The sequence below is a fragment of the Lissotriton helveticus genome, chromosome 8 (genome assembly GCF_964261635.1).
Source record: "Lissotriton helveticus chromosome 8, aLisHel1.1, whole genome shotgun sequence".
NCBI lineage: Eukaryota > Metazoa > Chordata > Amphibia > Caudata > Salamandridae > Lissotriton > Lissotriton helveticus.
In genome coordinates, this window is record NC_136069.1 from 1,315,516,339 (window position 1) to 1,315,543,267 (window position 26,929).

At 41.6% G+C, this 26,929-nt stretch overlaps 1 protein-coding gene across 8 annotated transcripts in view; it reads right to left on the bottom strand.

The window, feature by feature from the left end:
• The window catches only part of CASK (calcium/calmodulin dependent serine protein kinase), a 1,268,764-nt gene that overhangs the window by 856,139 nt on the left and 385,696 nt on the right, over positions 1-26,929 (bottom strand). For all 8 annotated transcript variants that reach the window (XM_078658296.1, XM_078658298.1, XM_078658303.1 and 5 more), the window contains exon 3: positions 24,759-24,864. In XM_078658296.1, coding sequence (XP_078514422.1) covers positions 24,759-24,864 — 106 coding nt within the window. The remainder of the gene's footprint in view (positions 1-24,758; positions 24,865-26,929) is intronic.

Sequence of the window (26,929 nt, forward strand, 5' to 3'; positions counted from 1 at the left end):
ACTAACTAATGTTCCTCAATGCTGAATTTTCTACTGTTGCTATTATCTTTTTCACTGTAGCTCTTCCCATCTTCATTTTGTCCTCTTCTGCCTCTTCCATTTAAATCTTTGTTCTTACTCTCGAGGTTTCGCTCTTACAGTCTCTTCTCTCTCTCTATATATGTCCTCTGATGGTTGCTCGTGGGGACGTGTCCCCTCTCTGGTGTAGCCATGCCTCATATGTTTCGGTTGTTCTCTTCTTCTCCGATCAGGCTTCTGTGCCTTGATCTGCTTACTTGTCTCTCTTTTCTATCTGCTCTGTTTCTTTTCTCTCCCTTAAGTTCTATTTTTCTTCCATTTTCTGGTTACCTTTTCTTCTCCCTATATATTCTTTGTTTCTCTTTTCCTAAGCAGTCTTTTCCTCGTCTGCTCTTCTTCATGGTATGTTTTTTACATCGAACTCGATTGTGTTTTTGTGCCGGGAGTGTTTTGGGGCCTTCAAACTCATGTGTTTTTTGTCTCTGTTGTTCCCCTTTCCGTAGTCATTCCCTTACCATATGTTCACTCCACCTGTCGCCCATCACTTCTTCCCTTCATGGTGTGTAACTTTGTTTCTTGGAACGTGCGAGGTCTTGGTCACCCTGTCAAGCGTCAAAAGGTATGGTCTCATTTATCTCAACTTAATTCGCAGGTTGTTTTTCTTCAAGAAACGCATTGGTCTGATGTAGAATCTCTTAAGCTGAAAAGGCAGTGGGTGGGCCAAGTTGTATTCTCTCCTGCTGTTCTTAAAAAGGGGGGGGGTCGCTATTTTATTTCACAAAGCTTTAAATGTACAGATTATTTCTACCCAAAAGGACGATGAAGGACGCTGGGCAATGGCTAAAGTAATTATCCATAATAAGACACTGGTTTTACTAAATATTTATGGCCCGGTACGCCCTGATCCTAAATTTTGGAATGATATTAAAACACTTATTTCTTCCATTGACTGCCCTGATTTTATTATTGCCGGTGATTTTAACCAATGGTTGGACCCTTACTCAGATAGATTATCTTCCAGTAAATTTCAGCCCGATAAATCCCATAAGAGTTTTCAATCTGCCATGGCTTCGCGTCCTTTATATGATTCATGGAAATTGTGTAACCCTGATGTATTGGAATATACCTTTTTCTCTAATGTTCATCACACCCGCTCTAGGATTGATTATATTATGGTTAGTAAATCGTTTCTCCCCTCCATTCAAACTTCTGCAATAGGCTCCATATTTATTTCCGACCATGCCCCTGTTTCTACTACGCTTGACCTCTCTCTTATTTCCTCCAAATTTAGTCGTTGGAAATTTAACTCCTTTCTTTTATCTGACTCGGTTTTTATGAAAGAAAGTGTGGAGTTTTTCAATGAATTTTTTTCCTTTAATAATCCTTCTGACACCTCCATTCCTAACAATTGGGATGCTTTTAAATCTTCCTTCAGGGCGTTTACTATCTCCTATGTTGCTAAGAAAAAGAAGCTTCATAAGAAAAAATATGAAGAACAACTTCAGAAAATTAAAAACCTTGAACATATATATTTCTCCTCTAAGTCCTCCTCTTCCCTTCAGGATTTGATTTCTGCCAAAACAGAACTAAACAAGATTATTACTAATGAAGCTTGTAACACTCTCCTTAAAATTAAGTCCAATATCATGGTGACCAAAATAAAGCAGGGAAAATGCTAGCAAACTATTTGAAAATAAAGTCAGAACGTAAAAATGTAGGTCTAATTTTCAATGATTCTCTAAATAAATTAGTTACAGCGGATGATGATATTGCTGAATTATTTCATAATTATTACCAATCTTTATATACTGATGATACGCATCCCTCTAATGTTAACTTAACGTCCTTTTTTGAAGACCTTCCCTCTCCCCCATCCATTCCGGATGAATTTGCTCTCTTGGAAAAGGAAATTACCATCCAAGAAGTAATTCAGGCCATTAATTTGCTTAAAAAAATCAAAGGCACCGGGTCCGGATGGCCTTCCTGTGGAATTTTATTCCTCTTTCCATTCCTTTTTTGCTCCAAAACTCTTACAACTCTTTAATTCGTTTATTTTAGATGCGAAGGCTTCTGGATCCTTTTTGGATGCGTTAATTATTATCATTCCCAAACCAGACAAAGATCATTCCCAATGTAAAAATGATCGCCCTATATCTTTAATTAATTATGATTGCAAAATATTTGCTAAAATTCTGGCTTTACGCCTTGATTCTCTCATCCCTTGTCTAATCAAAACTGATCAGGTTGGCTTTGTAAAAGGTAGGCTTGCTACTGATAATGCTCGTATGTTTTCCAATGTCATTTCACACAGTAAAAAACTCAAAGTCCCTCTGGCAGCGCTTTCCCTAGACGCGGAAAAAGCGTTTGACCGTATAAGCTGGCAATTCCTATTCCATACCTTAAAATGGTTTGGATTTGGTACTTCTTTCATCACAATGGTCAAACTCCTTTATTCCTCATCACGCGCCAGTATTTTTGTTAATAATCAATTTTCAAAATGTTTTTCCTTATCTAGAGGTACTCGACAAGGATGCCCCTTGTCTCCCCATCTATTTATTTTGTGTCTTGAACCTTTTTTAGAAAGAATTTGTTCTAACCCCAACATTTCTGGTTTCAAATTACTTTCTAATGAAATTAAAATATCGGCTTATGCAGACGATGTACTGGTATATTTGTCCGACCCTGAATCCTCCCTTCCACACTTTATGGATGAGGTCCGACTATATTCCTCTATATCGGGATATAAATTGAATCTATCTAAAACGGAAGTACTCCCTCTCAACTCGTTATGTTATCAATTCACGTTTAATAATACTGACTTTGCATGGTGTCCCACCAAAATTAAATACCTTGGTATTTGGTTCGCGCCTTCCTTGAAAGAAACCCTTAAACTTACTTTTGACTCTCTCACGAAGAAAATTCATTCCCTTCTTCAACTTTGGTCCCCCTTATTTCTCTCATGGTGGGGTCGCTTGGACACAATTAAAATGATGATTACTCTACATGTGTCTATGCTTCCTTTTAAAATTCCCTTTTCATACTTTTCCCGCATAAATGCTCTTTGCACCAAATTCCTGTGGAATAACAAACACCCCCGAATAGCTCTGCATAAGCTGATGCGCCCTAAAACTGAAGGTGGCATTTGTTTCCCCAACTTTAAGACTTATCACTTAGCCTTCCTGATTAAACAGGCCTTTTCTTTGGCCTATGAATTCAATGATACCCTCGTACCTACCTGGGTTCCCCTTGAACGCTCTCTGATGAAAGATTTTCCCTTTCAACATACTGTTTTTATGTCAAATTGTTCTTTTTTGACTAACTTCCCTATTTTAAACTACTCCCAAACAGTACTTTCTAATGTATTTTCTTCCAACTTATCCCCTTTGCAATGCTTTTTAGCATCAATTGTGTGGTATAACAAATTCCTTAGCTATAAAGGTAAAACATTTTATTTTAAACATTGGAAGGAAAAGAATATTTTATTTGTTCATCAGTTTTTTGTTGATGGCTCTGTCCTTCCGTTCTCTGAATTGCAAAAGTTATTTAATTTGTCTCCATCATCTATTAATGAATACACCATTATTACATCTGCCATTCAATCCCACTTAGCTTCTCTCTCATTACCTGATGTTTTTCCATCTTTAATTCCTGTTACTCCTCTTTACCCTTTGTTCTCTAGTCATCAACCTAAGGCTGCCCTTGTTTATACAATTTTGACGTTAAATATTAAAGATCGTCCTAAATCAAATGTTGAGACTGCATGGGAAAGTGACCTGAATACTACATTCTCTGTTTTGTTATGGGATCGTATAGGGTCCAAACTGTTTAAGACATCTCTCTCTGCTCGTATTACTCAATGTTTGTTTGTTATATATCATAGAGTAATTATTACACCTGTTACTGTTCATAAGTTCTCCCAAACTTCATCTTCACTATGTTGGTCATGTTCTAAAGATACTGGGACGCTCAAACACCTATTATATGAATGTCCCCATGTCCTTTCATTTTGGAAGGAAGTTTGGAAGACTTGTATGCGAATATTTTCTTGTTCCGCTGCGTTATCATTACAGAATGTTTTTCTAGGATCCTTATCCATTGATGTTGATATTATATCTTCTTCTGCTAGGTTGTTGGACCTGTTTATTTCTCTTGCATTTAGTCATTTTATCGTGTTGGAAAGATAATTCTAAGATTTCTGTTCATACTTGGTTGAACTTTGTTTGTGATGAACATAGGATTGCTTTTGCTTCATCTTCTTCTATTCCCCTAAATATTAAATCCGATCTTTTTTGGCTTCCTTTCACATCCTATCTTTCTTCCACTTCTCCTTCTTAATTGCTCTTTTATTATCCCCACATGATCCCTTCTTCTCCTCTCTTCCCTCCCCCCCTTTTTTCCTTCCTTTCTCTTCTTTCTCTCCTTCTTCCCTTCTCTCTTTTATTTTTCCTATCTCTCCCCTCCCTCCTATTTTTTATTTCTTTCTTATCATATGTTTATTGCTTACTACATATGTTATGTATTCCTTATTTATTTAGCTTGTTTTCTAGCAATTTTATAACATATGTTTTGTAATCTCATTTTTAAAAAGTCAATAAAAATCTTTTAAACAAAAAAAATCCCAAGAAGTGCTAGACCAGTGCCTGCTTTCATTCACAGTACTTCTTATGTCCTGTAACTCCTTCACCCGTCCCGCAGCTCAGTCAGTCAGTCAGTACTTGTTTTTATTATTATTTATTTTAATATGTATTGTCTTTGCTCCTCGCACGCTCTGTAGGAACTTCAGACCGGGCCGTCCTGCTGCTTGTTTTTGTTGCACTTTTATATAGCGCAAACTCGACCTGAAGGTATTAGAGCACTTTACACAGGCACCAGTTATGTTGCACATGGGCACGTTAATTTTTTGGTAGGAACCGGGGGATTAAAGTGATTTGCCCAGATAGACAGGATGTGGAACCACGCCGAAACTCGAACCTGCTTCCCCAGTTCTAAAGTCGGCAGCTAGTCATCAGTACATGACAGCCATTCCTAGCGGAATCTGATGCTTTAACATGAGAGAGTTTAACAGCAGAGGACTCTTACAGCGCCTTTGTCTGCTTCTGTTCAGCCAGAAACACAGCTCGGGAGTGCTTCGTACATTTTTCAGAAGCTTCACACTCGCGCGTGTGCTGATAAATATGCAAATCTCAATTTTTTTGTCTCACAAAGCTTGTTGCCCCTTGTATCGCTCAGCACTCTTCTATTGGTATTCAAGGGAGTATCTTAAAAATAGGCACACCTCCAGGAGCACCAAATGCCCCAGGGGGTGTAAGTGATGCAGCACATCAGCCCAAAACGGAGAGAGCAGCACCTTAATATTACCTTCCGGAAACACAGTTTTGCTAGGGGACATTTCCATCCGCAGGCACCTTATAAACCTATCCGATGGCAAATGAACATTGTGCCATTGCAACCCATCTGTGTTCCATTGATGGAACGACTCGGGTTATGCAGGGAATGGAGGGACCCTCCAAACCTGTCCCTGCAAGAAGATGTGGCATTGGTAATGCCGGGACCTTGAGGAGGCTGCACCAGGCATGGGTCATTAGGGGACTGAATGTCCTCTCAAGGGGTGCTATGCACGCAGAATGTACAAACCTGCACCCGCTTCCTAGGAGGCACATGAGCACGTCAACCTGCAAGGAGTGTGTCTGGCACAAGCTGCGGCCTCGTGCACATTGTGCATCTCTGCATACTATTATTTAGGCGCACGGAGGACCCTTCCGCAGCGCTCTTCTGCTGTGTCCAGGGCTGGTTCCCAGGCCCTGTGCTTGGAAGGGGGAGGCCTCAGGCGCTATATGGGTCTGTGGAGGCTAGTATTCGAACTCTCGTAACAGGAGGTAGTTCCAGTGCTGCATGCACCCCTCAAATGCCAACCCCGGCAGTTGCTACCAATAGTCAGGGCCGGCGCTAGGCATGGGCAGCGTGGGCGGCTGCACAGGGCCTCGCGCTCAGCCCACCAGCATGGGGCCACGCACTGGTGATGTGTCCTGTTGTTTCCCAGGCGATCTATTAAAAAAAAAGGTGTCGCCATGCAATTAAGGTCCATTGGAGGGGGCCCCCCTGCCTGGGCCTCTCAGGGATGGTGTCTGTCTGGAGGCATAGGGGAGGGAGACGCTCCCTCAATTGCAAGGAGACCATTCACAGGCACTGTGGGGGGCCATTGTCCAGCATTTTTTGCGCCCCCACAGTTTTAACTTTTAGACCACAATCAATTCTCACACCTATCGGGCTGAAGGTGTGAGAAATGCTTGTGGAGTAAAAGTTAAAACTGTGGGGGCGCAAAAATTCTGGACAATGGGCCCCCCACAGTGTCTGTGAATGGTCTCCTTGCAGGGGGCCACTTATCTAAATTAGAGGGGGCCTCGCACGTTGCCTTTTAGCCCAGGGCCACGCAAATCCTAGGACCGGCCCTGCCAATAGTAAACAATAGAGTTCTACATAGCGTTCAGTATTGTAGGTTATTTTGTCCTTAAAGCGCTTTCAGATCTGTTAGGTTAGGTAAATGATGTTACGCGTTTGAGGAGGATCACACTGTGAGCATCAAGATTGAAACTTCGTTCCGTTGGATACACAGTGACAGCTATTGAAAGCATCCCTTAGAAAAGGGTGACGTATGGGTGGGGTATTGTAGCGTCAACATGGTCTAGTCTTCAGGGTGCTTCAGATGTCCTCTGAACCGTGTTAGCAGAGGACGGGCCTTACTTGCTAAGCCCTCTTGTGAGCTCGAAGGAGGGGTTACACTCTTAAGGCAGGCCTCATTAACGAGGCGCTTTTTGCATTAGTATTCGGGGGGTCGTATGAGGGGGTTGGGAAGTGTGGTTACGTGAGGGCTCCTGCGGGTAGAGGGAATGTTTGCAGGCTGTCACCAAGAATGGTGTTTCACTCCCAGCACGTGCAGTGATAATTAAAATACTCATTCTTTGTGCCATATCGCTCTCTTCTAGTGCAAAATGCTTCCATGCCTGTCTCTAAAGCTACTAGTCCCTGCTAACAAACTACTCACTGTTATCCAGCCATGCATTTTCAACCCTCTTTAGACAAATTATCTTCAAAAAACTGCATCAAAATCTTTGCCCACGCCCCTTACTTGTTCCAAACTGTGTTAGATGGTACCATAGTTAATCGTGGTTCCACCAAATATACCCTACTTATTTAAAATTGTCTTATAGCCCACCTCCATTTTCCATTTTGTTTCCTGATATTGTTTTACAAGATGGCTCCGCAAAAAACATTGTCATTTACAAAGCCAATAGCTTTTACTTTAACAAATGCGAGACCAAGTGCAATGCAAATGCTTGTTCATTTTGGATACTCAGGCATAATTTGTGAACAGTTTACGGCATTCTACACTTTTTGTTTTCTGGATTTTGCATGTCTTAAGCCAGCGGGTCGTTCGCTGACGCGATAACAGGGGAACTGCAGCACAAATGTGTATTACATTGACAAAACTCTGCCCAAGACCCCTCAGCAGCATTGTATTTTGTAGAGATCGAAGAGAGTATACGCGGACTAAATCCAGACTGACTCGCCACACGATAACAGCCCATCTTTAATTAAAGCAAGAGGTTAGTGTAGAGCTTCACTCACTTTGAGACCTCATTGCGGCCTGCTAAACCTCGTGGAAAGGGCATGAGTGGTACAGGAAAGGGGTACAAAAAAATAACCAGACGGGGAGGAAAATATAAACTTTGGCAAACTGCCGTCACAAGCAAGAGTCGTGAAGCTACAGAGATTTCGTTTTACACAAAATATACGTTAACTTGTTGAACATGTTTTAGTTCTGAGAGTGGGGGTTTAGGATTCAGAGTCACAGGGAACTCGCGCTGGCTTTATTTTTGTCCTTATGCTGCCTGCATTCCATGGCCAAAAACTATGTATGCTTTCACTACTCTTAAAAATGATCTCAGCCTGAGCTACGGAAATGGATTTTCTATGGATCACGGGTCCTTGGTCAAAAACTGGATTATCCAAGGTAGGCTCATGAAAGAGGAATCCAGGCCAGATTTTCCGGACATCCTTGAAAGATGTATTTAAATAAAAACGATCTTAATGGAACTAGTTTACACAGTCAGAGGCTATCATGAAAAACTATCACGGATCCTACTCTACAGGATTTATGTTGAACATCTCTTCTCTAGGTCTTTACCTGGATTTATTAGATGTATAAGTCAAATTGTAAGATTTTAAGTAATCAAACAATAAAGAATTATATATATTATTACCTGGATTTATTATAGATTTTTGCAATTTCCTGTCTATTAACAACGGCTGTATGGTGCATCTTGCTATGAAGCAGAACTTCTATCTTCATCCATCTGCAGTTACCTTTTCACAGCCAGTTCTGGGTAGTCGATCTGGCCTGGAAATCTATACAGCTTGTTGAATCTTGGCATCTGCACACCAAGGTCTAACTCACTGGATCATGGAGACAAATACTGCAAACGGTGCTACCATGGGCCGGGTCCTGCCGATGATGACCAAAGACAGTTCTTAAAAGCAGGTGCTGAGACGTGTCCCTATCGGGCTCTATACTTTTGCCCTCATCCTCAGAGTGCAAAAAAAAAACTCCACACGGCAGCAGTACCACTTTCCTGCCTTTGATGTAACTTCAAAGAGACTCCTTATAGTTCTTTCAGTCTCATCATTTCGGAACTGAAGCATTTTCAATATTATATACAACAAAGCCAGGGTTTTAAGTGAGCCAGGTCGCGCCGTTGTTGAGCACCGGTAGCTGTAAAAAGGTGGTGTCGAGATGGGTCCCTACAGGCTCTCAATTTTTGCCATCACCCTCCAATTGAATTTTTTTTTTTTTTAACTCTGCAGCAGTACCACCTTTCACTGCCTTTGGGGTAACTTCAGAGACTCGTTATAGTTCTTTCACGGTCTCATAATTTCAGAACCAAAGGATTATCACATTATATTCAACAAAGTCATAGTTGTTGCTTATACGACTAACAACCACTGACAAAGCCAATAGTTTTGGCTTGATGTAGGTGTAATGTAACTTGTTGGATTATATATCTGGATGCAATGACATGAGCAAAATACCAGTCGGGCTGCACTCTATGCTAAGCACAGATTTTCGAATAAGTCTTTTAAGCCACGCCCTTAATTACATTGCCCACGCCCCTTTGAGACCCCCGCCCCCCCCCCCCCCGGCCACTTTTTTCACCGCACTCAAAGCCCTAAACAAAGTAATGGTTGTCGCTTATTTATCTTATGCAACTAACAACCATTGGCAAAGCCAATAGTCCTGACTTGTTGCAGGTGTAATGTTACTTGTATTTGATATCTCTGGATGCAATGACAGAAGCAGCAAAATACCAGTGGGGCGGCACTGTATGCTAAGCACAGATTTTTAGCTTAGGTGTTTAAAGCCAGCCCCATAGAGAGACACCCGAGTTTATTCATCCCACAAAGCCCTGACTGCAAAGCAGCTCTGCAGTTTCGAGGTATTGTTCACTGCTTTTCCCTCGTAGCTTTCCCCCGACTGCAGACTGACGTTCTATCTTACGAACTCCACGTAGTGCATGTGTTTATTTGTAATCGGCGTTGGTGCTGCATTATGCCAACGTGATTTCCTCTAAGAATACTTGTTGACTAAGGGGGTTTACTGATTCATTTGTTCACCGAGAAAACAGAAGGCGCGGGTACACTCCATTTATTTTGAAAGGAGCGCCACTGCAACTGCTTAAGCCCCAAGGTGTGTTCAAACTAGATTACTTCTTCACTCCAACATTTCATGTAGATTTTGCGCTCCGATGCGTTGCCACCATGCCCCGAGTGGAATCACGCCTAAATTGTACCAGGAGAACAAAACGAGATCTCGTTGCAATACTTCTTCACAGCAGCAGATGGCATTGTTACACTATAATGATTTTTTATGTGGTTAGAACTCCACGCTTATTTGTCTTAAGGGTATTTCTTGCATTTCTATATTTCTGGAAACCATGCAACTTAATAATAAGGTGAATTAAAACACAGAAAAGTAAAAAAAAAAAATCTAAGTGCACGAGTAAACAAATCACTCTCATTGCACTGCCCTCTCTCTGCAGACCCTACTTACAAAGCAGGTATCTTCCTCTGTATAGGTGCGTGTAAGGCGTGATTGTAAGCAAAATACAGAGCTTAAAGCAAAACCTCAAATTGATGGCATATGTCACTCAAGTCTCAACCGTGACGTTGTCAATTGAAGACTGCTAACTGCAAAGGATGTTTTACACCGACCGCCTTCGCACCCATCGAGCAAGAAGCTGACATTTTATATAGGTTATTAACAATCCACCTACCCCCACTCGCAGGGTGGACGTTCATCGTCTGTTCTGCTGCTTAGGGCGCAAGCGGACCTATCAAGCATGGGCATCGATTGTTTATTTCCCGCCAATTTCAAAGATCGCCAGATGCCACTGATGTCTAACGTTAATCGCATGGTGGAATGCAGCTGACTGTGTGTAAGAGAGCCGATAAGTATTGCGTTTGTTAAAAAAAATAACGCCTGCGCCAATTTTGTTTTTCTTAGGAGGCCGCTACTAACTGTTGCTCTCACTGCTCACTTGTATAACCACTGGCACCACGGCCCGTGCCTGCGGGCTCACCTACCCTCCTACAAGTATCCTTACTTTGACACATCAAGAGTGGCTGTGATTAATATTCTTGCACTCTAAATGTGTTCACTTGTGGCTATGATTACATGCATCAGTGTCACTGGCAAGCAGCACAAGTCAAACGGTTTAGCAGATACTAGCGGTCTAGTTAACATGCTGCTCTGAGACTAACCGCTAGTTTACATGCTAAACAGACAGGGCGGCTCGGCATTTCATCATTTGATTCCCAACTAAACGAACAGCATGACATTAGTTCCTCATAACACTTACAATAAAGCATTAGGATGAGAAGCGCAGAGCGCGAATCCCTGCATGTAGCATCACACAAATTTGATTTAGTCGGATACATCTTTCATGCTTTTATAGCGGACTGTCTTGATGGGATGTGTCACCTTTGACATGCTTTAAGCAATAAATCTACCCAACTCTGTTTCTGCTGCTGAGAAATGTAACTAAGTTGCCTTTCTTACAATAAGCTGCTCTCGATTTTCTCATAGATACATTCAAAGTGTTATTTTTACAGCTAGCTGATTCTCTATTGTTGCAAATAAAACAAGTGTCTGCTTCTAAGTTTTTATTAAGGACTTCGGTTGCAGCTCTACCAAACGCCACCTTGGGTGCAGTGTACCTCCAAGGTTCCTTGACCCAGGTACCATTATAAGAGAATGATCTCTTTCCTGTTCTGCTATCAGTTCGAAGGCCCTATGCTAGTACCTCTGCATTCCATTAAGAGGTCTCAAGGGTGTATTTCGCCTGCTGTCCTGATGAAGACCGGCTTCAAAGCATACATACACAGGCCGAAATGTCAACATTGAAATCAATCATGAGCTTGATGAAGATTGACTGCAAGGGGCAGAATGAGTTGTTGGCTTTCCCCATTGACTGTCCATCCAAGTTCACAAGCTCCTATTTATGTAATACATGGTGTCCATTTGTTTTGCTGTGACCTCACTCTAACAAGCACTGCACTGTTTTCACCTTGTGCAACATCCATATAATTATCCATTCCTTGTCTTACATTTCTAAATACAGTTTGATTTGGCTAAGAGGTGTGTTTTTGTAAGTCAGTACATGACCTGTTAAGGGAATTCTTTGAACTCATTACCAAACAGTAAAAAACTTTGTGTTTGAAACATATTCCCAATAGTCACCTTTTAATCATATATGTAACAGGACCCAGATTCTGAGGGTTATCGGGTCTACTCCATGTGTATTTAACTTATGCAAGAATTCTATAATTAAACAAAAATATTCACATTGCTTATATCTTGTTTTTTGTGATAAACACCGTTGATAAATATTCAGAAGTTGTATTTTTCCACTATACACAAAACATTTTGACATGTTAGGTGTGAAAGAAGAAAGGGAATATTAAACATTTTTGAAAGTGGGAAAATCTTTCATGTAAAAGGATAAATACTTAGCCACATTTTAATGGCTGTGCGGAGAATGTAAAAAGATGGGTAGCCTTTGACAGAGCTAACCTCTGAAAACAAAACATTCAGAATGGCACCTTTTCAGTCCTAGCCTGGAGACAAGTGTAGCTAGCTATCTGCCAGCCTCATGTAATCTCAAACTATAATAGATACAGGGGCTTTGGGCGAGCTACCTTCAGCAATTTCCGAGTTGTAGTGCCACTCACGTGTTCGAACAGTCCCAAAATAGAATACACAGAATGGGACCATGAGTTAGCACCCTTCAGCCATTGGCTTTGTGGCCATATCATTCCATTGGACATCCATTTGGTGTTTGGGTCAAGCAGTGAGAATGATAGCAGAGTGGCCCTTTACATGTGAGTCGGCTTTGGGAAGGGCAGGCGAAGGAGTTGGTGTGCAATCACAGAGCCATAACACAGGCCCTGCGCGCTGTGACATGCATGTACATTGATTGCTTTACCCATAAGTTGTTATATTGGTTGACATTGGTTTATAGTTGACAATTAGTTTACACCACAAAGGAGAATCACACACCCATAAGGTAAATTATACTTGCATGATGTACGTTACAAGATGGGAGTGGTTAACCGCTCACGTCATCCTACGTGAAACACACTCATAGGTATAGGCAACAACCTGACCTTTTAGTGACTCGCGTAGCACGCTGGACCATGCAGCTAACCGCCCAGACAGGGGATGCTACCCTACATTCAGGTCTGACACACACACGCCATTCGTGCTCCTCCCGCACACTGTCAGCCAATGAACAGGCATTATGCCTCACCAGTGAGCTCAGTAAGCTAGCTTTCATCTGTTCTACTTCTGTTTCTCCTAATATAACAGATTAAAAAAAAATGTGTCTAACAGTATAGGGGTGGTATTTTACTGAAATGTACACCAGACTGAGTATTGTGATCGAGGCACCCTGGAGCAGGCCAAGTCACATTTATTTTTGACATATGGCTGTATATCCAGGAAAGAGATTGAGGATTCAGGTCATGTCTGCATGTTGTACCCGTTTTACAAGGCTCTACAAATGGCGGTGTATCCGCCGGGGTACCTATATATAAGTTGTAACATGTAAGATGCACTTCTTTCCACACTCTGCGGCACTAAAACTTTGTAGCATAATGTACAGCATGATTCGCAATGGATTTTTAATATCATACAGACATTTATTTTGAACTGCTCCGCGACCATCACTAAAATAAGCATTGTCCGACACGTTAACCGTAAAAACATAGAATAGAACCAGCCGCAATTTGATATAACAGAACACTTTATAACACATTGTGACTAAAACTGTGTGTCACTAAAGTCAAATAGAAAGTGAATTATTTTTTATTGCTGATTAATAAAAAGTTGCATAGATAAAGTTGCATAGATAAAGTTGCACAGATATGGTTACATAGTAAAAGTTCCATAGATAAAGTTACAGAAATTTGTTCTTAAAGAATTAGCAGTTTTATGGTTGCCATTTAATTAAAATCTAGTGCTAACATTAGATGCATTTAAAACTTTTTAGACTGCAGCCTTTCATGTGACTGTCCCTCGTCATAAATATGTTCTAGGGCGAAGAGTTTCGCTTCGAGGAGTTCATGGTGCTGTGGCACGGTCAACTCGGCAGCTAGCGAAAACAATCAACAGAATTTTTAGAGGACAGATGTTTGCAGTAGAAGAAGCCTTTTCACTTGCAGCAGAAACTTGGTTGCCCTGCAGGAAAGCATAAGGCTGTGATAATTCAGGAGCGCCATCACTACGGGGCGACATGTGCTAATTTGGAGGGCCCTCAGGGCAGGACGTAAATGTTTCTGTCCAATGTGTATAACTTCTAGGCAGACGCATAAAAAGTGAAATACACTTTCTTCTCCGTGGTCACATAGTCAACATTGAAGGGACATCTTCCAAAGGGGACCTGATCTTTGGATGAAAAGGCACCTATACAGAATAAGAGAAGTGATTGCTGAGTGGGTGATGCAATATGGGTTATGAGGTACAGTTATGGGCTCTAAGCGGTGAAGTAGTGCAGGACTGGCCATCAGCGCCTTTCAAGGGCGAGTTCTGCTTTGTTGGTGGTTCAAGATTGAAGTTTTACTGCCTTGTTGTTTTTTTTTTTTTTAAGCGGAAACATGGAGATTAGATTTCCAAGCATTGTCCAACTTTAGGAAGTTTAGGGCTTCCTGAAGGGCTGTTGGCCAATAACTTTTGTGGTTGGGCTGCCTTTCCATTTCCAACCAATACAAGGCAGAAAGTGAGGCCTTTGGGGCTGCTCTGAACTTCCAGCATAGTTTGATATCTGCGCCCATCCGGACCAGGGCATGGTAGAACATGGTAGAACAACAAAAATAACCAGTTTCACCTGTGATTGTGATATATGTTGGGGTAGCCGAACGATACATTTAAACTCAGTGGATTGGAGTTGGTTTAGTGTGGTTGTGTCGATCCACTTTAATAGTTCAGAGTCGGAGGTGAATGAGGGGAGAAACTTTGCCCCAATGACCTGGAGTAGATAATGCTGTGATGCACTTCCCATCTTTTTTTGCAGCATGTTAAAATCAAACCATAGTTTGTCGGTGAAGGCTCTCCTTTGGTTTAGGTGCTCCCTAAGCAATAGTCTGACGTCCATTACCACTCCCAAGCATTTGTATGTTTTGGACAGTTCTAAGATTGTTTCCGGCTGCTTTCCACTTAAACATGGGATGGGTGCAGCTAGGGTTTGTTGAAAAGCATATTACTTTTGTTTTGTTTTAATTAAGTTTCAGCCCCCGCATTTGGGTGTATTGAATCGGATGAGTTACTAGCTGCTGGAAGCCAATCGGGGATTGATTGAGTAAAATAATTTCACCAGCATACTGTAGACATCCAAGTGATTAATTTGTTAATTTAGGGAGTCACCTGTTGCTTCCATTAGTCGTGTGTCTAGATCTGGCATGTAGATGTTAAATAAGCAGGGGGCTAGGACGCACCCTTGCTTTAGACCAGTGTGGGTGGTAATCTTGCGGGTGGTTCTATCACCATCACCCTCCCCCGCACCTCCCCAAAAGTCAAGACATGGGTCCCTTGCTCACTTCAAGCTAGCATTGGCTGATGAGGGACGATACTCCGAAACTGGTCCCAGGATGCTTGTTTCCGGTCCATCATCTTGCTGTGTTTGCTATGTTCGTCCTTAGTGGCAAAGGGTATGCCCAGTGAGCAAAAGAACAATGGATTAAACCCAGATCTGTGACTGGGGGGTTGAGTGGTTGAAAAGTTTCAGCACTCTGTCCATCATCTTATTGTGTTTGCTATGATATCCCTAAGTGGCCAAGGGTATGCCCAGACGTGGGTCCCTCGCTCACTGTTCCACTGGATTCAAACTACCCTGGCTGAAGAGGGGGGATACTCCAAAACCGGTCCCAGTATGATGGTTTCTGGTCCAGGGAGGACCTGGCCTGGCAGTTCAGGCTGGACTGTTCCCATGAGGAGCAGGGTCAAGGATGATTTAAATATGGCTGGGTCAAACTGGGGTGACATAGTGAGCAAAACGACGATGTACTAAACACAGATCTGTGACTGGGAGTGAGTGGTTGAAAAGTTACAGCACTCCGTCCATTATCTTGTTGTGTTTGCTGAGTTCAGATTGATCACAGCCTCCAATAATTTAGGTGCGATACTACAGCTGGCTATTTTGGCCCAGAGACATTCTCTCTGGACCCTGTTGAATGCTTCTTTCAAGCCCATGAAGCAAACCGAGTGTAGAGAGTTTGACTTTGGCTTTTTCTGCAAGGGGGCTGACTGCAAGAAGGTTGGTCATGGTGTTCATGCCAGCCCTCCAACCAGTCTGTATTCAATACATAATATTTCCTGAGGGGACCAAAGCTTCCAAGTCTGCTAAAAGATTGGAGGCGAAAAGCTTAGCTTCGACAGCAATGAGGGCAATCATTCTGTAATTTGCTGGGTCAGTCTGAGAGTCTGGTTTAAAGATGTGATGCAGAATGCTACCTCTCCAGGATGCCGGTATGGAGTTGGTAAAAAAAAAGGGTATGGTTAAACAGTGGGGAAAGATACATGCCTAAACTTGTTGATCGTGTTTAAACAAGGCGTTTGGAAGGCTGTTGGGGCCTGCAGCCATGTCTGATCTAAACTGCTTAAGAGTGAGTCGGACTTGAGTCGTTCAGCATTTTTTGTGGCAGTCTGCATCTGATGGTCAGGGATATCTGAGGAGTATGCGACTGTAATGTGAGATATCCAGTCTGCCTCAGAGATACCAACATTGGGGTTAAAACTTCGTCCATGTGCGAGTGTATATTTTGGCCCAGAATTGTTTGCTTTTTTTCAATTTGCTTGTATAGAGAAGCTTGGACAATACATTTGCCTCGTATAATTTTTGGGCTGTCCAGAAAGCCTTTCTACAGGTGATGCTTAAGACTTGCAATTTGCTTCTTCATATTGTAACTGATTCCAGGGTCGGTGTTGCGGAGTCTTCGAGTCTCCCTATTTAGCTCCCTTTTCCTCAATAGGAGTGATGTGGTAGGCCAGACTGCCCCTTTCCGAACATTGTTGGTTTCTTGAAGGGAATTTGATGGGAAGTTAGAGCTAAGCGACCTGGTCAGGGTCTCCAAGACTTGAAGCATTGTTATACATTGTGTGAAGCTCAGTTGTACTAGAAGTTACTGACCGTCCTGTATCATTGGAGGACTTTTTTCTGAAGCTGCGTAGAGTTATCCACGTATGAGCAGACAGTGAGGTGATGCCCATGTGATTCTATCAGCGCGTACCCCTGGCTGAGCGCCTCTAGATCCTGCACATTTCTGGATTTCTTGTATTCCCGTAATTTTTGTATTGGAGGAGAAGTCTGATTCAATTAAAGGATATCCCCTTTACAAGAATAATGACCTAGGTGGATCTAATTCTGCTGTGTCCTACGCAGAGGAACACCTTTTGAAGGCCCTTGGAACGGGAGAATAGCCTGAGATGACATTACGAAATTAGTTGTTTCTACATCTTTAAGCCCCACTGTGCAAGAATTGTATATTGGGATTTTTTTTGTAATGAAGAAGAAAAATAAGAAATTCTCTACATATATGAAGAATTTATGTTATACCAAAATGATTCCCTCTGCGCCCTGACGAAGGATCTGTGGACATTTGGTCCTTTTCCGAAACGCGCGTCGGCGCTTCCTTTTTCTTCTGTTTCCGTCTGTATATATTGTATATAATAGTGTATATTTGTTTTTAGGTTTCTCTTGATGAACTACCTTGTGTATGAGAGTGGAGTGGTGTTTGATAGGTTGAGTGGAAGCATTGTTTTTTGTGTACATGATCAGATGAGTGTATGTTCTTTTGGGGTTGTGAATATGTCTTCTTCTGGGGCTTATATAAGTCAATGCATTTAATATGAATTTGTTTATGTGTTCTATGATTAACTGCATGTGCGCTAGCGGTTTGCCCGCTGCGCGCTGCGTTTTGCAAAAAGCCGCGTTACATGACGAGCTCAGCTCGTCATCAGCGCACGGCAGGTTACGCTCATGACGAGCTGAGCTCGTCATCAGCCCCGAAGGGGTTAATGGCATGAAGAAATTACAAATAAATGAGAATATGTTTTTCTAAATAATTCTTTGGATTGGGACAATGATGATTTATACATTGGATAAAAGTAATTGAATACTAAAGTAGATACCGGTGAGAGGTCCGTTCTGGTTTCTTGTTTTTTTCTCTGCTTTCCTCTCCCGGTAATTTATACTTCTCTCAGGGACCCTCTTTTGTTGTTGAATTTAGCTCAGTTGTACTAGTGACATGGTTATGAAGTCTATGACGGTCTCCACCGCGAATCCTTTCCACATGAGATTGTAGGCGGAGGGGGAGCTCTACGTGGACATGGCAATAGCTCCACTCAGGGCAGAAGTGGTCGCTCTCCACTCCAGCTGCTATGCTGTAATGGGTGATCGTTAAAACAGCTTTGTGTCTGCGAAGGTGTAATCCAAAATTGCATTGGTTTTGACTGAGAGTCTGGTGAAAGCTGCCAGTTTATCTGGAGAAGGCAGCCGTTGAGTGTAAAAAGGCCAAAATTCTCTAGGGTCTTGATGCACTCTTTTCCATGTTGATCGGCTCTTGACTAGTTTGAGATTACCGGTGGCAATGTTTGGGTCAAAATGGTTTGGCGCTTTTGACGTGACTGTGATGTACTTTGAAGTAGATGCATGTTAAAGTCCCCTGACAAGACAAATCGAGATTTGGAAAAAGTGAATTGAAAAGATTTGAGTAATGAGATTAAAAGACACTGTTTTTCCGGCTTTACTCTTCTAACTGGGATGAATGTTTAGATTGCAAATTAAAAGACAGAAGTCGTTGTGTGATTTTGAAGGGGATGAAAGTTTGACAATTTGTGCCCAAGATAGGCGCAGGTCAATGTATTCTTGGGACCACTGAAAGCGAGATCCAATATATATTGAAAGATCGCCTGTGGCTCTGCCTGCCTTGTTTGGTTTCGGCGCTTATAGGTGGAATTCTTTGATTCCAGTAATTGAAATCAGATTTTACTACCAGGTTTCCTGTTATAGCAGAATGTCAAAATTTCGGAGATAAGCAGTGGTCATTCTCACTACTGAGGCCATTCACGTTCCATGAGCAAAGTTTTAATAGCTGGTTATCATTACTGATTTCCCCATGTTGTTGGGCTCATGCCTCCCTCATGCCTCCTTGAAGAGGGGCCTTCTGAGTTTGGAGGGAGACGTTTGTCATGTAGGAGGTTGCTCCTAGGGAGGTGGTTTGCTGGATGCCTAAATTCTGCTATGTTTGACTCAATTGATCTGTGGGGCCCATTGCTCCCCTTAATACCCCTCTGGGGGCGTAGCTCTCTATAGTCAAGTAAACAATGAGATATTTATATATGTTTTAATTATAGTAAAGTGTACACACACTACCTTGTTGAGTACTGGGTGGCAGGAAATCAATGTTCCGAAACACGTTGACCATATTTATTGTAGAGTCCAACATGGAAGCGTAAAGAGGGGCGTTATTACAGGTCTCCATTAAGGCCTGAAGGATTAATTGCTACATAACATACTTATTGATTAAATTTCGATATTAACAAGGGCAGTGTGGAATATGATGATGATTTCAACACATTGCTTATACAGAATGAAAAATAAACGCTGAACAGAAATATTGCTAATTAGTTAATATTCGGTAAAATTTTTCTTGTCTTCAACATTTCCTCTAAGAGTATCGAGATTAGGAGGAAAGCATAGTATATTTTGGTTTAAAGGTACAAGTCACATATACAAAATAAGAAATACGTCCAATGATAATGGAGTGTATTATAGACAAAGTACCACAAGTAAATTTTTCCTGCTAGAGAACTTAATGTTTTGTAAACTATGTGGGAAGGACAGGGCCGGCGCTAGGCATGGGCAGCGTGGGCGGCTGCACAGGGCCTCGCGCTCAGCCCACCAGCATGGGGCCACGCACTGGTGATGTGTCCTGTTGTTTCCCAGGCGATCTATTAAAAAAAAAGGTGTCGCCATGCAATTAAGGTCCATTGGAGGGGGCCCCCCTGCCTGGGCCTCTCAGGGATGGTGTCTGTCTGGAGGCATAGGGGAGGGAGACGCTCCCTCAATTGCAAGGAGACCATTCACAGGCACTGTGGGGGGCCATTGTCCAGCATTTTTTGCGCCCCCACAGTTTTAACTTTTAGACCACAATCAATTCTCACACCTATCGGGCTGAAGGTGTGAGAAATGCTTGTGGAGTAAAAGTTAAAACTGTGGGGGCGCAAAAATTCTTGACAATGGGCCCCCCACAGTGTCTGTGAATGGTCTCCTTGCAGGGGGCCACTTATCTAAATTAGAGGGGGCCTCGCAGGTTCCCTTTTAGCCCAGGGCCACGCAAATCCTAGGACCGGCCCTGGGGAAGGAGCATTAATGTGGCTCCAGCACACAAAATAAAGTATTAATAGGTGTTTTGCAATCACAAAATGGGAGTTAAAATATTACATAAAACGTTACCCGTTATCCTACTGCCATACATGACACAGACACCAATTCAGCATGGTTACTGAAATTGCGTCTCTAATTTTGCAGGATTATAGGACGATTTACAGCTGGATCACGGTTCGGGTTACTCAGAACGCCAACCCTTCCCTTCTTCCTTATGGAGTGTCGCAGTTCTCATGTCTTGATGATTATTTTATAATGTTTTCTGAAAGAGGGAATATTCGTTCACACAGACCGTGCCGGTGGGCCTCAGTGCGGATTGCTGTAATGGGCTCAGTAAAGACAATGCAGGTCCAGGCCAGAGGCGCCAAGTCAAAACGTTCTGAATAGGATGCTTCTGCCACAACTACACGGATAACATTTTGTGTAGCATCCTGTAAAATACTATTTCAAATGTGATGCCTGGTCTCAATATAACAGGGCCATCACACGAGAAATAGGTCCACCCACACATGAAGACCGTGGGTTTGTCCTATAAGAGGATGTGGAAGGGGATGCAGTAGGACAGGCTGACAGACTAGGCCAGAAGAACAGAGACCGGCTAAGGCCGGTAGATGATTGCTTCTTTTGGTACTTACATCATGGTCGTGTACGTACAACGCACTGACGCGGGCTGAACGACCCTTTACGTGAGAAATACACACGTTTGGAGAGTGAAGTACCAGGCAGCAAGGGGTGAATGACTGCTAAGTAGGAGCGTTGCAGCGTGATATCATTCACAGAAAAAACATGCCAGCACAATGTCTGCTTGGAGAACCTCCTGCACATCAGGCAGGCAATGCCTTTTATTTAGGACAAACATCACATCAAAGAGCGGGGTGTTCGGAGGTCTTGCACAGTATTTATTCTGTGTCACATGTCACCACTCTCAGGAGGAGGCAGACGTTTTATTTTAAACCTAAAATGATGCGATTCTAACTTTCTCCCACTTAAAACTTCTTCCACCACAATGAATGGTAAAGGGGGAATTAATTTCCCAAGATTGCCTTCTCTAAATACCGTTAGTTATTCCTTAATGTCGGTAGGTAAGTGTCAGCGTAATATATTTTAGACAGTCCCGTGTTTTACTAACGCTGTTTACTACAGGTTCTCGATGGGCTCAGATAAATTGGCAAAGAGGGAGTTTTCGAAATTAAAATAGTTAGCATACTCGTAAATCGCCTCTTTGACAGTGCGGGATGCTAAGGGCGTTTGCACACGTGCTTGTCAACGGCTTCCTCCAGTGCAGAGCACTGCGAGAGTTCGCCCTGAGTTCTTCACATTATTTTCATTAACACTGTTTACATCTTTCAAATTAGAATACTAATTTCCTGCATCGCTTTCCTTCCGTTTTTATGTTTGCTCACAAGAGCAGGCATGTTTGCTTCACAAGCTATATTTAATTTGGTTAAAATGAAAGGCCCTTTAAATTAAAAAATTACAAATATTTAGGTGGATGAGTAACGTTTCTATGGGACTCAGATACACCCCCCATGCCACTTGAGAATCCACCGGGGCAAGCCTTACCAGCACAGGGCACGTTTGGGCAGCGTTCACTGTCAAGTAGTCTACTTGTGTTTATGGTTCATTATTATAAGCCTTTATTATTACTGAGAGCGGTTGCAGTATAAAAATGAGTACATACATTTGCAAAGTTTAACTATAAATTATATAAATATATATATATATATATATATATATATATATATATATATGTGTGTGGGAGCGCAGAATAGTAGAACATTTCTTATTACGAACTGGATTCAACTGCATTTGTCCCTTCCTAATGTAAGGCAGTGTGTAAGAAACTAGACATTTTGAAAAATACCCTCTAATCACATGCTAGTACGGGTACCCACAAATTAAAAAAGTAACTACTGCTCCTAAACTCCATATCGTGTGCCCATTTCAGAAATACATAGGTTTCCTCGATACCCATTTTCACTATACATATTTCACCATATGAATTGGTCCATACTTGTTACACAGTGAAAAACCATTGCACGGTGCAAATCAGTTGTTGGCTCTGGTTACCTCAGGTTCTTGAAGAACCGACAAACTCTATACATCCTCGCAACCAAAAGAATGTAGGGGACATAATGGTATATTGCTTTTGTAAATTGGCCATTGTGACAAAAAGTTACAGATGGAAACATTGTCATAAACTGTGTTTCTTTCCTAATCATTTTCAATATTTCCTTAATTTAGCATTTAGATTCTTTGAGAAAGCTTTGAGGATCCTACACGTGACCCCTTGCTGAATTCGGAATTGTTTCTAATTTTCAGAAATGTATAGCTTTCCTGATCACCCATGGGCAGCACACTGGTTTCCACCACACACTTGAAGTAGGTTGAAAGCACAGAAAATAAATGGGCTACCTTTTTCAAAAATACTAGAAATTTGGTTAAAAAAATGTTTTTTTGATCAGACTGTGCATGGTCCTGAAAGCTGTGTAGATGGGGCCTTTAGCACAGCAACCTGTCCATTGATGCTTTTTTAGGGGAAAACACCTATCCAGAGCACTCTTTTCCTATTGTTTCCCCAAAACTCAAAATGTAGTTATATTTTGCCTATGTTCTTGGTTCCCTCCAGGGAAATCTACAAACCCTGGGTACCGTTTGAATCCCAAGGATGTTGGGAAAAAAAGGATGCAAATTTGATGGGGGGGGGATCCAGAAGTTAAGGGATTAAGTACGCAGTGTGTTTACTACGATTTTAGCTAAGCTTACCTGTTCAATCTGATGTGGCATAGAAGACAATACGATCCACCTTTATTGTGATCTTTCTGAAATGTCATTATAACTTCATATGCAGATCGAGGGAGCGTCCTGCTGGATGGTGCCTCTTTTTGCACCAATAATAGTGGAAAAGCAACACTGAATGTATCGATTTATGGCTTAACCTAACGGTACCAGGGACTTTACAGTTGCCAGTGGCCTTTAAGACTTCAGCAGGTTTCTAGGGCTTCAATCACAAAAGTTCAGAAATCACTTAGCAACGTGTTCTCTAAGAATATAATAATCTCATAGGATTTACTTTTGTCACAGTAAAGTTCTGTGTTTAATTGACAAAGTGAGTTAGCAGGTGAAGTTTTTTTCCTGCTACCTCTTGATTGCACTGACCTTTTCTGTTAACACCTCCAACAAGGACAGCAATCGCGTTATAATAAAAGAACAATTACCTGCTGTTGGGAACAGATTAAGTGCCATGGGGAGAAGGCTAAAAGAGTCAATCCATTACGTAATTGATGCTGCGGATGCCAACTGACCTAACACCCCAACCAAGGCCACAGGTATCAAGGTACAAACAGCTAAAGAACCGGTGACGAACTTGGTACCAAACTGCACAGTGGGTCACAAGGGACTAGTTTTAGATTTGCCCTGCTTTCTTTTAGATCTCTTTTCATGTGTTCTGCAAGAAAGTTATGACTATGGGTGTGTTTATGTGGGTTTCAACATTAGAAACCAGGTAATTCCATCAAACGTTCTGATTCGTCCCTCTAATTCCATCTGTGTATGGCAGAGGGCGAAGACTAAACTTAGTTTGGCAAGTCTATGATAAGGATTCTGGGATTTGCGCATTCTGGAAGAGCATCAAGGATGGTGGGAACCTATAAATGTCCATGAGTGACATGTACTTGAATTAGAACTCTTTAAGCAGTGATACAGATGAATATTTATGACCGTATATACTAGTATGTGCTGCCTAAATGAATAAACAACACGTGGCAACATAGGAAAACATTATTCAAAGCTTTTTGTTAACGGCACCCATTCAGGCGATTCAGGAATCAACCATCTTCGGCAGATATTCAAAGAGATATGGTCATTTGTAAATTTCAGACTTTGTATCCTCACAAGGGTACAGAGTTTCCCTTGCATTAATATTAGCCCTGAGAAGGCTACACAATACTTTCGTCCAATAAAGTACAATAATCCTGCAAGGTACATGTGCACCCCTGGCCTGCCCACGTTTTCAACAGTACACCCTTGAGACCGCAGACTTTTAATAGTATCTAAAATTCCTCATAAATCATTAGGGAATTACATGATGTATGATGGACAGCTTTGTAAGTGGGGTTGTGAAGCACAGCTTGAAGACTTAACCTGAAATAATATAATAAAGTGGATCTGAACCTAGCTTTTAGCCTAAAGTAAGCACAAGCATTAAAAAAATGTTTTCAAAGATTTGAAAACAGCTTTTGTTTTTTGGGTGAGGGTTGCTTACTCAAATGACAAGCTGTACTCGAGAAGCAAAATCAGATCTACAATAAACAGAACACGAAAAAAAGTATTTGATGGGCGAAGTGAAAAAACTACAAAATGTACAAGCAATTCCAAAAACAGAAACCACAAACCTGGAAAAATATTTTAGAAGCAGTAGAACTGACAACAAGTAAAAGCTTACAGGGACAAATTGCTGACGAGTTTACCATCTGGCTCAACATTTCGGTAGCAGTAGAGGAAGAAACTCAGTTTATCTATTATGCAGGGTTGTTTGTGTGTGCTCTGGTATACCAAGGATAATTAAAATCTGTGAGGTATTTGTACAATTACTGAATTCCCTTAAAACCATTACAAAGTTTGCATTTAGGCAGTGCTTGCATAATATCAGCAGAACAAGGAAAAACAGCAATGCGGTTTTTTTTTTTAAACCAAGAACATAAACATGTAACATTATGACATTTATGAACTATAAATACAACTTACAATTCGAAGACCATATAAAGCATTCCATCTGAGCTGTACGTTTCTAACAACTCCACAATATGTGGATGTTTCAGCATGTGACAGATACTTGCTTCCCTCTTCAAATCTGCAAAGCAAAATAAGCAGGTGAGATTGTAGGCAGGCTGTAGCCGTTTCAATATGCTATAGAAATCCTAATACTTTCTTGCCAGTGAGAAGCACGTGCATTGATGAACCATATAACATGTTTGAACATGAACATGCAAAAAAAAAAGCACTGAAACTGCCCTTACACACACACACACACACGTATTTGTTGTGCTGAAAATGCTGGATCAGAACGACTCTTGCCTTCTAATCCTCCAAGACCTCTCATCAGCTTTTGATACTAACAGGACAACCTCCTAGACCTCGTAAAAAGCAGGTTGGGACTATCAGGGGCTGTGTTAAACTGGTAATCTTCGTTTCTCCACAAAGGAACGCAAAGAATCAAGATCAATCAGTTCCTGTCCAATTATACTCCGATTACACTAGGGGTTCCACAGGGGTCCACGCTCTTACCCACTCTCTTCAGCCCGTCAATGGAAGACTTTAACTGAAATTCTGAAATCTTCTAACATCCACTATCACATGTATGCTGACGCCACCCAACTTTACCTGGAAATCTCTTCTCCATAGGATATCAGGTCTCTCAAATCAACTCTACATAAAACCAAAAATTGGCTGACCTACAACCACCTTAAACTAAATGCTCTCAAAAAGGAATTCCTCCTTTTCGCCCAACCCAAGCAATCTCCTGTTACTAAAGAATATATGAAACAACTAATAGCTCAACTGCGTAGCACACATTATAGATTACATAAGATCACAGGGAATAACATTAGATAGAATTATGGATTTCCCTGCCCCCTGAAACTAGACTGAGTCCCTCAACTGTGGCTTTCAAGAAATAGGGTAAAGTCCTACTGATGAATACTTTTCACAACTAGAATTCCCAAACTGCTTCCTCTGGATAACGTTATGGTGCATTCTCTTCACCCATGTTTATTACTTCCTATCTTCTCTCCTGCATGTTGACTTGTCCGCCTGGTGTTGTAGGGAGCTCTCTCCCATCACTTTGGCTTTATGACATCCTGCATCACTCTTGAATATGTTGTTTTGCTCTACCCTTTTCTTTCCTCTGAACATATGTAAAGCACTCTAATACCATCTTGAGTCAAGTCTGCGCTATACAAAGCTCTATAAATAAATAAAATGAAGAAATCTATTTGACCACAGATGAACTGCAAGTCCAAACAAACATTGGTAAAGCCAATAGGTCTGGCGTTAGCTGGCAGTTTTTTTTTTACTTTGTTAAAGCTTGTTCTTCTTTTGTCATGTTAAATGTTATTGTTGGGGGAGCTGCTGGGCCATCACTAATATTAAGAAACCACATTGGCTGAAAAAAATATATATGTTTTTTGGTTTCAAAAAGCACACATTGCCATAGCAGTCCCTGGCACTGAAGGGAACTACTTCATGTGCAGATATGCGCCTTGTGAAAGTGCAGAATGTCGCCACTTAAAGTGAAGTTATCCGGTGGTTGAAGTGGGCTGACCAACTGACTCATGTTGTAAGCTGTAGTGGAGGAAGAAAACTCGAATGGCAATGCCAGACAAATGAATGAAGGAGGAGGACTGATGCCCCTTGAAGTAAGTAATCATATGTATAACTTTAGCAAAATCAAAAACGTCTTGGCTAGTGTGGGATCTTAAAAGTACATGTTGCTTCTAAAAAGCAACTCGCTACAATAAATTGGCTCCGAAAATATTCCACCTAAAGCAAGTGTCCAGAAAACGAAACACTACCTTTGATTGCTTGGGAACCTCGATGCCAACAGGCCGGATTTGAAGTCAATTTCTGTGACCTCATTTTCACCAACTACATAAAACAAATCACAGACGCAGTAACAAAACTCTGTGTTCCCATGTTTCTGCTTCTCACTTATATTTCTGTGGCTAATCATTTACATTTATAGGGGTACTGTCTTTGAACAAGGGAGACCGTTAATACAAAAAAGGTATGTGTTGTTTTATAAGGCATTCTGTTCAAAACCTCTCTTCAACCAAAAAGAAGCACCCGGGAGCGCAGATATTTTTTCCTAATAACAGGGATGTGCTGTTGAGTTATAGAATGTACCAAAAATACCCAAA